We start from the raw sequence: 13,446 nt of genomic DNA on the forward strand, positions 1-13,446 counted from the left end.
TTTTCTTGGTTGAATTTTGTTATAATGTTTAACTTTAAAAAACTGAAACAGAAAGTGCTTCTGAACCAGTGTTGTTGGTTATGTTTTATAAAATGGTGCATACTATACAGTGAGGTTCAGAAGTCTAAATCGTGAAAAATTACAATTTGAGTTTTTGTTTATATTTTTGTAAAATAAAATGAATTGTGAAAATGTAAAAAGTATTTACTTTTATAAACTATTTTCACTGATCAATTTTTTTTGTGACATATTTGACCATTTTAACTCCTTTATCCAAAAGGTAAAAATGTGTTGCTTTCAATGAAGATGCATTTAGTATGCACACATGCATACGGAATACTTGTCATTTAAAATTGTTCATATTTCAATTCAAATTTTTGGAATGTAAACTCTGTATTTAATTAGAAATTTAGAAAGTACTAAACACGTACTGTACATAACTGCAATACTGTATGTACATGCAACTTAACTTTGAAGAAGTGGTGATAAAATGTGATTGACAGTGTCAGGAGCTCACCGTATCTAGAGAAGCTGCGGCTCTCATATCAGGCAGGAAGCCCACCTCCAGCACATGTAACAGGAAGTCCTGGTTTTCAATGCCGTACACTCTGTCCAGGAACAGCACCATGGAGGCTTTGTGGTCTGGCACAAAACTGGCTGACATTTTTGGCTCAACAATCTGACCATCTTTATAAAGAAAAGAGAAAGAGCTAGTTAAAATGGCTGAATTAAAATCATTTCATATACAGTATGTTCTCCCCGTGTACCTTTGCCAAAGGTGGGTATCTGAACGGGCAGACTGATGACTCCCACAAGATCTTCAATGGGCACCAAAGACCTCAAGATGGCTCTGATTCTCAAAGCTTCACCTTTCCCTGCTTGGATCAACTGTAGGTAAAGAACATGTTCACGATTAAAAACAATTAAATACACAATGATTCCCTAAACGTCATGAAATATAAAAAGATGCAAATACAGTAAGTTTGTCAGGAAAAACTATGGTTTTATTGTTTCACTCACATGCATCTCAGGGGCGCAGCGTCCCAGCAAGTCAATAAGGGCCGAGTAAAATGACATAATAGCATTTCCAAGATGCACCCTGTTCTCCTCGTGTTGCTCCTCCGCTCCAAACCTGTCAACCAATTACATGGCAAAAAAAGTACCAAAGTGTTCATTTATTTATTGTTGCAATACCAAGACAACTACTAATACTATAATCAAACACACTTAAATATTGAATGCTATATTCGAATAAAAATTCAATTCAAGCATTTACACTTTCACAAGCATCTTACATGAAACGTCTGTCCTTTTTAGTGGTCGGTCCATCTCTGGCAGGGTCCTCAGAGATCTTAATGGCCTCCTCAATGGCAGCTAACAGACCCGCACCACCCTCTCCTCTGAGGGCGGGGCCAAAGCACTCAGGCCGACGAATCAACAGACGAACAACCACATTAGCGTTCTCCTCTACGCTCTCACCTGCGGGGGGGAAACAGAGATGCATTTACGAACATAAGCTAAAAGAGCAAATTCACCTGCAAACAGATGAGTCAAATAGAGATGGAAATACTCCGAACATGCTCACCATTGACAAACACAGCGAAACGCAGGAAGTCCAGGTATCTCTCTCCTCCGCTCGGGTTCCATCCTATGTCAGGGTAGCCTTTAGATAACAGCATGGGACACATCTGCAGGCCGCAGCCAGCCAGGTACGTCACCACCTGTGTTGCACGGTTAGCCAATGAAAGATTATTAAAAATGTACCATGAAAGCATTAACTTGGAAACATTTTTCTGGACAGTACCATTTCAAGGTCTTGCTCCTGCAGAGCCAAAGCCAGCTCATTGTTGTCAATGCAGGATGCGGCAGCAACATCCAGAGGGGTAGATCCACGCATTCCTAGAAAAAAAACACAGTTAAACGTTTTAATACAGAGATAACTAGGGTGTTGCAATATACCGGTACTGAAAATAATCATGATATTCAAGTTATTACGGTTAAGCATCGTTCAAGATTACTCATTTCATTCCAAACCTGTATGACTTTCTTTCTTCTGCAGAACACAATCGATGATATTTTGAAGAACGTTGGTAACCAAACAACACTGGAGCCCATTCCATTATACGGACACAAAACCACTAAGACATTTCCTCAAAATACCTTTTGTGTTCCGCAAAGTTTTTATTCAATAGATTTTCCGATAATTTCCTTACTGTGAATTCTGACAATTTCAACTAATGTCTAATTTTTAACAACTTTGTTAGTTAAGTGCTACTAAGGAACCGACCCAGTCCAATGCCACTGTTCTGTAGCAGGTACGAGAGGTGGTCAAACATGGAACGTTGGTTCTGACGGCTGATCCTGCAGAAGTAGCACAGGAAGCGACAGCAGCTGGTCACCATTTGTGGAAATCGAATTTCCTAGAGAGAGAAAAAGAGATTTGAAGATAAATGGCATCCCACACAAAGACCAAATGTAGTTCTATCAGTTAAAAATCCTATTTTAAGGGTCATATTGGCAATTTTGTAAAGTTCAGTATACATACAAACAAAATATGCATAGGCCGAATGTACCTTAGAGTCTCCACCACCTCCCAGCACGTTGACCATCACCTCCATGACCGTCTCGTGCATGCCCAGGGCACGCATCAGGTTAGGATGCTGGTAGAAAACTTTGTTGTTCATGATGTTCCTGGTAGCCAGTAAACATCTGTTAGCATCTATATGCTACATTACTCCTAATAGATGCTAAAACATTTATTTTAGCCACAAATTTGTTTTAGGAAACATTTCTGGACAGAATTCACCCAGTCTTTAAAAGAGAATTCTAGGTATTGTGTTATTTTAAGTTAACCCTGAGTACGTTCAGTAATAAGTTACCAACCCAATGCTCTGAATCATAAGCGTCTCCTCTTCTGGCCCCATCTGGACGATGAGCAGGGAGCGAATCTGCCCCAGGCACTCCAGAAGGTCCATGGTGTCCTGTACGGACACGCCGCTGATGGCATAGGCTTTAGGCAGGGCGCGGATCAACTCTCCCAGAGCATCATACTGCCGGTGGAGAAGACTGAACATGAGCCGAACCAGCTCAGGATTCTGAATGAAAGACTCCTGGGCCCAGTGGATCATAGTGTGGGATATCAGCTCCTGTAAAGTACCTGAGGGACAGAGCAGTCCAGAAATGTTAAAACAGTAAAAACACACTTTTAAAAATATGAAAAGAAAATATTGATCTATACTGACATACACGTTGCAGTGACTACACTAGAAATTGAGAAAATGGCTACAAATAAACTTGGTATCAGTGTTCAAAAAGTCGCTAATTCAATTTTGACAAAACGTGTAGTTGCTGTAGTTTGCTCACTAGGTTTGATTTCTTCCTCAGGTTCAGGCTCCCCTTCCTCTTTTTTCTTTCTGAGGCTCTTGACCTTGACTACCAGACTAAGCAATCTCCCTCTCAGAGATGTGTCCACCTCTTTCTCCTCTGCTTCTTCTTCAACATGGACACCTGAAATACAGAAAACGTAGTAAATATACACCAGTGACCAAAAGTGACGCCCAACTTTTAACAATTTACATCTTTGGTCTTTATTCAAATCATTTATTATACAGTACATGTTGCTTTGGTGGACTATAAATGCAGGGAATCATCAGTCTTTAACAATTGATGATTGGCTCTTTTTGTTGGAAGACGCGACGTCTGTCGCTAAAACGGCCATACTGAGTGTTGCATTTACAACTCCAACATCAATTATCTTTGTAAATCTACAGGATTTACAGTTAGTGAGATGTTTTGAACTGACCGCAGTGAGACAGAAGGTCATTGTGGAAGTTCTGGAGGGTTTCTCGCACCTCCTCGGGCACAGGACACTCCTCGTCATCAGGGCAGTGCTTGAAGTTAGTCAACAGAATAACCTACAGTACATACACACACATACAGGTATACATAAGAATAAACAATGATGATTCTCTCTAAAGCACATGTTGTGTATCACACAGCACCTGTTCCTGAGGAGGAGAGCGGAACTCTCTGGTCCTGCGGGCAGTCTCTGCGGCAGACATGGTAAATGCTCTCATCAGCTCTTTGTAGCGTTCACGCTGGTTTGACTGGACCTCCTCTACGAAGTCATTGGAGAACGCCAAAATGGCCTCGACTCTGTGTCTGAGCTCACAGTCACAGAAATACTGCAGCAGGGTGCACATCTGAAAGAGAGGGAGATGAAGACGACGTTAAACGACAGACCAAAATATTTTTGGAAAACATTTTTTAATTGAAGCAAATTTGTAAAGATTTTAACTTTAATCATTTTAAAGTGGGTTTTCATTGTTTGCATTAAAGCATAAAAGATGCTACAAAACTAACGCATTTGACTGCAAGAATACCACAATTGAATCAGAATCAAGTATGTTATATCAAGGGTTGTAACGGTACCATAAACATATCTCACGATGCTATACCAGCTAGAGTATCACAATCCCAAGTAGTATCATGATACTGTGCCATGTTTATAATTGAAATATACAAAATAAACCAAATGTGCTTTACATACAGATCTAAATGAAACATTTAGTATTTACTATAGTAAACTTTATTATACTGTACACTACAATATTTTGTAGTATTAAAGTCCCAGTGAAATAAAAAATGACAATGCCTATTTTTTCATGAAATATTGCAGCATTTATTGTAAATAGTTTATCAATGTGGGTCATTCTCTTATTTAAAAATCGCATGCCCTCATAATCTTTAGTTAAAATTATAAAATGCACTCCCGTCCTGTAATGACTATACATCTTAGATGACGTATGTTAGAGGGCATGGGCGGAGCATCCGTTAACTCCTCCCCTTCAACTGTCAGTCTGCCGGTTCCATTTCAAAATGCAACGGCTGTTTTATACATCCAATCAAATCGCAGAGAAAGACGAAAGCCACGCCCACTATTTTCACTCGGAAATGTGTCAAAATACGGAAGTAAAAACAATTGCAACTTCCGGTTCACGGGGACTTTAACATAGGCTGCGTCCGAAATCGCATACTGTGACAGTACGCACTGAATTTTAATAAGTACCTACCTATCGACCGTTAAAACAGTACGATCTAGATATAGTATGAGTGGGAGTAGTATGAATACATTTTGGATATACTGCGTCCGCCATGTTTTATGGTCATGTGACCTGTATGGTCTTTGACGTATTAACAACACGTAGGCGCTGATAAAACATAATATAGTCACAAGAAATTCATTTATTGGCACTTACATTAAAAACAGACGTCCGCCTTAAAGTTTTCCGCTATATTTATTTGATTTACTTTTGAAATTTGACCGTTGCTCAGCTCCCATGGCATCATGGGGTAGAGAAGTGTCCATCCGATCCACACTCACGAATCCCAGCGGAAGTAGTAGACCATCCGGGTATTTCTCGCCTACTGTTTTGTACTGAGGTTTCGGACATACTATTCATGACTCATACTCATTTTCACCTACTATATAGTATGGAAGTAGGTGATTTCGGATGCAGCGATAGTAATTGGATAAATTGCAGCAAATATTGTAGTACACTTTAATATTTACTAAGGTAAGACTCAAAAACACTAGTGTTTAGAAATTTCAGTAAAGTTTACTGTAGTGAATATTAAAGTGCACTAGAACATTTTTCAAAAGGGTACTAATTCAAATGTGCGAAAAATTTCATTTATACAGCAAGTTTATAAAGGGAAATGTTAGGCTTACTTTAAATGTGAAACTAAAACGGCCAGTAGGTGGCGTCAATTTTTTACCACCAAGGCAGTTTCGGTGCTGGTTCGGAGCCAGAGCCTAGTTCCAAATCGGTTCTGTCTTTCCACATCCAAAGCACCAGCTCCGAACAAGAAAAAGTGGTTCTTATCTAGCACCGAAACGTTGCTGGGCTAAAGTAAGAACTGCTTGCGTCAGGTGCTGGGGGCGGGGTTAGCGTGACCACTGACGAACACTGACCACTGACCGCCATTTTTGAAATTCAACTCAATTAAATTCAATTCACGATGGACATGAAACAAAGGCAACACTGGTCTGAGGAAGAAACAAACTGTTTTCTTGCACTCTGGTCCTCTGCAGATGTATGCTCGCAAAGCCATGAACATCACAAGCAACGCAACGTCTGCCATTGTTGATGGTGTTTTAAGTTTGGCGCTACCGCGCTAACGTTGCTGGGAAAGATGAGACGTAGTCAGTGACGTATGACCTCGCTCCCTTGTGGTAGTGGTGGGCGATACTGCAAAATTTGGTATCGATCCGATACCAAATACATATAGGGTCAGTATTGCCGATACCAATACCAATACGATACTTTTTACTTAAAAAAAAAAAACGTTTGTGTAGGGGAGAGCAGTATGTCATTGTTTCTCAGGTGAATGAATGATCAATTCTTTAGACAATATTTTTTATTAATGTATTGAAGTCACAACGCTTCTCTTCCTCTCGGCCATCCTGATCTCTCATTCAATGTGCTATCAGCTTCGCTCACTCAGTTCGCTGCTCCTCGGCGCGTTGTGTCAGTGAGTCACGTGACGACACAACAACGAATCGCAGCAGGAGGGGGAGGAGTAGCAAAGTGGGCCAGGATGTGAAAGCAGCGTTTGCTCAGGATTGTAGAGGTAGAAGACACGAGCAAAGTATAATGAACGTAGAGGTGAGATATTTAAATTAAAATATCGATTCAATTACAATTGTATCGATCTGATACCAATACCAGTGTTGGCATCGATACTATCGATATTTAGATCGATCCGCCCACCCCTACCTTGTGGCTCTCTAACCCGTGGAAAAGCAAACCGGTTCTTAGCAGGTTCACCAGTGGAACCAGCTCTGAACCAGCAATAGCACTAGCTCCGAACCAGCACCCGGTTCACTCTGGTGGAAAAGGGGTATCAGTGAGCCTATCCTTCAAAACGACTGATTTATTTAGGAACGAATCAAGTGTCTTGACGAATAACTCACTGAATCATTATCTCGTCTGAGTCGTTCAAAACACAGATTCATTTAGGAGAGAAATATTACAAAAAGGCACATGTAAGTGTTCAAATGAACATTAATGCGCTTATGCAACATTACTTACGTGTACTACGATACTAACGTTTAAAAAAAAGAGTGGCATCGTGGGTATTTTGAAGCTTTTGCATCGCAATGCTACCATAGCCGTGCAACCATATTCCAGATATTATATCTATTAAATATGATATGTGAAATTTAAAACAGTCTGTGAATCAAAACACTTCCATCTTACCTGCAGTTTTACAGACTCTGGTAGCTTCATCTGAAGCAGCCCCTCCTCTGGTGCCTCCTCTTCCTCCTCTTTGGCCTCCTCTGCTACTTCCTCCGCCTCCTTCTCTTCTTCTGCTTTTTCTCCATCAACCTTCTTCTCCACCTCCTCTCCTTCCTCCCCCTCCTCCCCTTTTTTCAGAGCTTTAAGCTCCTCCTCGTCTTCCTCCTCGCCTACTCCTTCATCCACCACCTCCTCCTCTCCTTCAGCCACTTCTTCTTTTTCTTTCACCTCCTCACCCTCCTCCTTGGGTGCAGCTTCCTCTCCCAATTCCTCCTCCCTTGTCTCCTCCTCCTTCGCCTCCTCGTTCTTTCCAAAAACGTTGGGGTCGATCATCTTGAGGATGTGCTTGACGTCGTCGTTGTTGAAAATGCCCATGATGAGGAGGGTGCTGATGAGTTTGAGGATGGGAACGAAGTGGAACTCTACGCTGCCCCCTACAGGATCACGCATGGCATGACTGCCGTCAAACACGGCTTCGGTTAACATGCTCAGAGCCTTGATCTTCAGCTCCTGTGTGGACAAATATTAATGAAAGGATAACTATTCAAAAGTTCACAAGTTTCAAAAACTATGGGAAAAACATAAACACAAAAGAAGATAGTTTGAAGAACGTTGGTAACCAAACAACATTGGTCCCCACTGACTTATATGACATGAACACAAAACCACTGAGACATTTTTCAAAATATCATCTTTTGCGTTCCACTGAAGAAAGAGTCATATGCTGGTTTTGAATGACTTGAGGGTGAATAAATAATGGCAGAACTCTCCCATTAAAACACTGTAAACATTATATATCTCATTGTATTGTACCTGCAGAGGGATGATGGGACTTATGGTGTACAGGCCTGGGTCGGTGCCCACAAAGTTGATGGGGGAGAAGTGTAGCTTGGGTCTGAGGCAGGTAGTAAGACCCACTCCGGGCAGGTCATGGGCCCCCTCGGTATCCGGGTAAAGTTTGATACTGAGGGTCTCTTCCGTCATGGGAATGATGAACTCCCGGTTGGTTCCCAAGCGGTTGCGTTTGGCTGACTCTAGGTGGATACTGATGAGAAGGTCGTAGTAGCCGCTGCGGAGTGGGCCAGGCAGGTAAGTGTTCTCAATAGCATAGAAGAGCTGCGATTCGTCCACGTGGCTGCAGATGGCGTGGGCCACGCGGTTGTTGCCCAATGCGCAAACGGCACAATAAAGCATCAGGGTGTGGTAGTGGAATTTCAGCAGGTCGTGACGCTCAGACAGTTCCAGGACATCGATACACCTGAATATGGCAAAGAAATACAACATCATATATCTGATATATCTGACAATAACTAGTTTTTGTAGGAAATGTGAACTATCCCTTTAAATCCCCCTACCTGTTCTCTTCAGGTATGTGCAGAGCCATCATGGTGAGAGGTTCTGCACATTCCACCATCCAGCCGTGCCTCTCACTGACCCGTCCCACTTCTGGTTTCAGGAAGTGATTTGGCATTCTGCTCCAGATCACCGGGGTCAACATCTCAACATCCAGCCGAGGAGGACACTGGGGAACCGGGTTCTTGCGGTCACTACGGAACATGGCTGCTGAAATAGGCATGATGTTCTAAAGGATGGAGAGAGACAGAGTGAAACGTTGCTCTCAAAAATATTACATTTCTAAGAGGAAAGCGACAAAACGGTGAACGAAGCTGACCTTGAGTTTTCCAAGTTCCAGCTGCAGCATGTTCTGACTGCTTGGCAGTGAAAACACAGCCGGGAACAGCTTTGTGTTTGGCTCCACCTGAGAGAATATACAGTATAGCCAGTGTACATCAGTTTACACAATGATAACCCTGACAGTTAAACAAAGCGTTGTTTATAAAAAAAAATGAGTATCGCAGAGATTATGTATTTTTGTAGGCCACCCCGGAAGTTAGCGTCACACTGGTTGCCTATGCATTTCCCCCCAGACTTTTGAAGATTGCAAAAATAAGATCTGTGATTAACAAAGGTTTATTATGATACTTACAAATTTTGTCTATCAAGATAATCTTTACAGATTAAAAAATGTTTTGCTATGTTTGAAGCCTAAATACAATCATCAGAAGTAAAAAGCTAACACAAGGCTATAAACAGACTACACTACGGTCACTCAATAGCAACGTCACCATCAGCAAGCCTCCGACAACTACTTCAAACTTTATTAAAAACACGTTCCCTGGTAGTAATTACTCCGTGAATTAATCTTTATCCATGTTTTAAGAGTTTAGTGTCCATGTTGCATTATTTGTTTTCTATGCGCAATGATGCCTAACTTGTTAGCAACGACGTTTTTAAGACACGATAAAGCTTTAAAAATCACGAGTGGGTTATAACTGGTGTGTTTTATGTCATAGATTAAAACCTGAAAATGTTTAAAGGTTTTGTTAACTACAAACCTTATCATAGGCATTTAACCAAAACCCTAAACTGTATAAAAAACCCATTGACTTTGATGGAACCAGAAGTGCTAAAATGCAACCTCGCTTCAGGTTTCGGCCTTCTCTGTGGTATTCTATTGCCTTTTTGCATTTACCTGATAGAAAGTGTTGATCTCCTTCCCATTGGCTGTGAAAGTCATGAGACCTGTTGCCAGGTCAATCAAGCAACCAATGACCAGATCCTCCTGGCTGAACCTCTGTTGGCTGCTGCCGAACTCTCCTCCCCAAACCATGTAGCAGTTACTTCTCCGTATACTAAAACATAAACCAGATCAATATTTATAACATTCAGCTGTCAAAAAAATTCTGAGACCACTCCAAACTTCTTTTCAGTTTTTCTGAATGACCTATTTATAGGTACGTATTTTGTGTGCAATTTTGTGTATCCTGTGAATACTGACAACGGTTCTCCCAAATTCCAAATAAAAAATCGTTTTGTATTTGCATCAAATTGAAATGGGCAAAAGTGACAAAAAGGATTGAATGTTTGCTGATCTTAAATACTGCAAAGAAAACAAGTTCATATTAATGTTTATACAACACAAAATGTTATGTGTATTTTAAGATCTGTTCAAAAATGAGTATTGGATAAAAAAAGATTTTTATTCACACGGCCTCATTTTAATAGTTTGACTTGACATTTAAATTTAGCACAGTGAAGAAAAATTCAATGGAGTAAACTTGTCTTACCTGTCGTGTATGTTACCCTTGTCGTCTCCGACTGTCAGTGTGACGGTACGGATCTTAGACAGGTCAAAGTTCAGGTCATACATGTGGAAATCTGGGGTGACCCAGCCTACCCACACGCCGCTAGGCTCTTGCCCAGCGAAGATACGCACAGAGTAATAGTACTGCACAGAGAGAAGGAGAGAGAGAATGATAAGCAAGAAAAAATGAGCTGACTGTGTGATATGTTTGATAGATCAGATGTTGGACTGACTGTGGTTGTATTGAGGATGATCTCTGGGTCATCACGGTCATCGGGCACCACATCCACGAACAAACGGGGCATGACTGGAGGTGGTGGAGGGGCGATCATTGCTGCTTTTTTAGCCTTAAACAGAAAACTGAAAGAGGAACATCGAGAGGTCAAATTAGTCACAGCCTATTAACATCATCCTAAATTATCGGTTAATGGTAAATATTTCATTTTATTAAAAGGATAGTTCACCCAATAATAAAAATTCTGTCATCATTTATTCACCCTCATGTGGTTTAAAAGCTGTATATGATTCTTTCTTCTGCGAGGCACAAAAGAGGACATTTTGAGTCTCAGTGGTTTTGTGTTCATACAATGAAAGTCAATGGGGGCCAATGTTGTTTGGTTACCAACGTTTTTCATAATATCTTCTTTTGTGGTCTGCAGCAGAAAATCATACAGGTTTGAAATGACATGAGGGCGATTAAATTATGAAAGAATTACATTTTTTTGGGTGAACTGTCTCTTTAACCTAATGGCATGCTTTTTGACCACCCTACTACATACAGTATGTGTAGAACCATCGGATGCTTCTTTTATCAACCCCTCTGCTCTTACCCTTTCTTCTTTCCTTTCTCAGATGCGGTATCTTTGTCATTCTCATGGTTGCCGGGAATATCTTTGGGCACCGACGGCTCCTTTTCCTTTTCCTCCTGCTCTTTGCGACTGGCTGACTTTTTCAGGACCTCAAAGTCAGAGTCAGGGTCTACCTCCAGCACCTCTTCTTCTGGGATGGTGAGGGTACGTGTGAGAGGAGTGCTGCCTGCGAGAACCTTGAAGGTAAGGTCAAACTCCACAGGCATGCTCAGTCTGAAGAACAGCATATCTGTGTTAGCGTTCTGGGATCCGAATGTCTTATGGGTCATTTTCAAGCAGGGGGCGCTGTCCACGGTTCCATCCACACGAGACACCTACAAATTCAATGAGAACAAATACAGAGCGATAAGAAAGTTAAGTGTCATCTTTAATATAGTGAATTCTACATTGATATAATGTGCACTTGTATATCAGGAAAAAGACACACAGCAATGACGCGGACCCCTTTCAGTACCTCAATGTGATTGTGTTCAGTAGGTACAGGAACAAACTGTGGTAGACTCTTACTGAACCACATGGTAATATCTCTCTTCATGTTGATAGCGAATGGCTCAAAGCCTTCTTGGAGCCCACAGATCGCAAAATAACGCAGACTGCTAACATTCTGACCCAGGTTAATACGGCCCACCTGAGACAGACCCAATGCGCAGACTGGAATAAAACCTGGAGGCAGAAGAACAGGGAGATAAGACTCATTTACTGAAGAGATAAGTGCTTTGGCTCTCTTCAAAGCTATTTGTGTATTCCCAAATATGGTATCTGACAGCTCATTTTTTTCTGCTTGTAAGCAAACAGTTCTTGGTCACCGTTGCCTACCATAGTAGGAAAAATTACAATGCTAGTCAAAAGTGCCACAGAACTCTTTGCTTTCCTACATCTTTTGTGTTCAACAGAACATTTATAAAGCAATTTTTCTACTATGGTAGTCAATGGTGGCCACTGTTTGGTTACAAGCATCCTTCCAAATATCTTCTCTGTGTTCATCAGAACAAAGAAATTGATACAGATTGAAATGATGACAGAATTTTCACTTTTGGGTCTTTTACTCACGTTCATGTTTTTTTCTATCTCAGAATGTGATTTCTTTTGACAGTATAATGAACAGTGAATAGGACCCAATTTATAAAAGTGCATTGTCTCCCAAATCCATTTTTTACTATTTTCACACAAATGTACTCCTAATTTGTTTTTTCCAAGAAGTTACATTACAGGTTTGTATAAAATAACATGGAAGTGAGAAAAACATAAAAACAACTACACAATCAGTGGTAAATGTTCTTTTAAACACCATTTTAAATCCAAGACTAGTACAGCTCTGTGTCCTGAAAACTAGCCTCTCGAGACCAAAAATAACTGCAGCTATTTCCTGACTGGTTAAATTGCAACAGCAAAGCTCATTCAAGAAGCTGAGTGGCATTTTCTCTCAGAACAATCTATTGAACTCTGTGATAACCACCTTTACTTCAACACCTGTTATAACACCAATCCTCACCATCTCCAATCTCAATGTCTTTGAAGGCCATTTCAGAGCCAGAATCGCTGATCAGCATCTCTCCATTCAGTGTGAACATGATGTTCATTTCAGTCAAGTCTATCATACAGCCCACCACATCACCAGACAGCCACTGACGGCCAAACGGATCGTTCCCGATGTGCCATCGTTGAGCCTGCGGGACAGGAAATAAGAGAGCAATTTAGCATTTATTGCGGCAATTTAAATTTGTTAGTCAGCAACTTTGAAGTCTCCATGTATTGGAAATTGCGAGTTTTTACTTCCGTATTCTTACGCATTTCCGAGTGAAAAGGAAACAGCCGTTGCATTTTGAAATGGAACTGGGAGCAGACAGTTAAAGGGGAGGGTTAACGGATGCTCCGCCCAAGCCCTCTAACATACGTCATTTGAGATGGATAGTCACTAGAGGGCCGAAGTGCATTTTCAGATTTTAACTGAGGATTATGAAGGCACATGAATTTTAAAAAGAGAAGAGCTATTTACAATAAACGCAGCAATATTTCATGAAAAAACAGGTATTGTCATTTTTAATTTCACTGGGACTTTAAATCTGTTGCTCAAATTAGCTGAAAAGACCTCCCAGAACCTATTACATGGTATAAACAAAGATTTCAGATA

General features: G+C 40.9%; 1 protein-coding gene across 13 annotated transcripts in view; it reads right to left on the reverse strand.

Annotated features, from left to right (window-relative positions):
- ryr1b (ryanodine receptor 1b (skeletal)) overlaps nt 1-13,446 on the reverse strand; it is an 83,949-nt gene that overhangs the window by 35,772 nt on the left and 34,731 nt on the right. For all 13 annotated transcript variants that reach the window (XM_057348239.1, XM_057348228.1, XM_057348240.1 and 10 more), the window contains 22 exons: nt 12,808-12,982; nt 11,770-11,978; nt 11,277-11,629; nt 10,680-10,806; nt 10,430-10,590; nt 9,835-9,994; nt 8,974-9,060; nt 8,657-8,883; nt 8,115-8,559; nt 7,263-7,811; nt 4,002-4,202; nt 3,803-3,914; nt 3,364-3,507; nt 2,884-3,157; nt 2,574-2,691; nt 2,288-2,420; nt 1,805-1,899; nt 1,586-1,721; nt 1,296-1,479; nt 1,021-1,132; nt 768-888; nt 518-687 (listed from right to left, as the gene is read on the reverse strand). In XM_057348239.1, the coding sequence (XP_057204222.1) occupies nt 518-687; nt 768-888; nt 1,021-1,132; nt 1,296-1,479; nt 1,586-1,721; nt 1,805-1,899; nt 2,288-2,420; nt 2,574-2,691; nt 2,884-3,157; nt 3,364-3,507; nt 3,803-3,914; nt 4,002-4,202; nt 7,263-7,811; nt 8,115-8,559; nt 8,657-8,883; nt 8,974-9,060; nt 9,835-9,994; nt 10,430-10,590; nt 10,680-10,806; nt 11,277-11,629; nt 11,770-11,978; nt 12,808-12,982 (4,293 nt within the window). The remainder of the gene's footprint in view (nt 1-517; nt 688-767; nt 889-1,020; nt 1,133-1,295; nt 1,480-1,585; nt 1,722-1,804; nt 1,900-2,287; nt 2,421-2,573; nt 2,692-2,883; nt 3,158-3,363; nt 3,508-3,802; nt 3,915-4,001; nt 4,203-7,262; nt 7,812-8,114; nt 8,560-8,656; nt 8,884-8,973; nt 9,061-9,834; nt 9,995-10,429; nt 10,591-10,679; nt 10,807-11,276; nt 11,630-11,769; nt 11,979-12,807; nt 12,983-13,446) is intronic.

Source organism: Triplophysa rosa, linkage group LG12, assembly GCF_024868665.1.
Source record: "Triplophysa rosa linkage group LG12, Trosa_1v2, whole genome shotgun sequence".
Lineage (NCBI taxonomy): Eukaryota > Metazoa > Chordata > Actinopteri > Cypriniformes > Nemacheilidae > Triplophysa > Triplophysa rosa.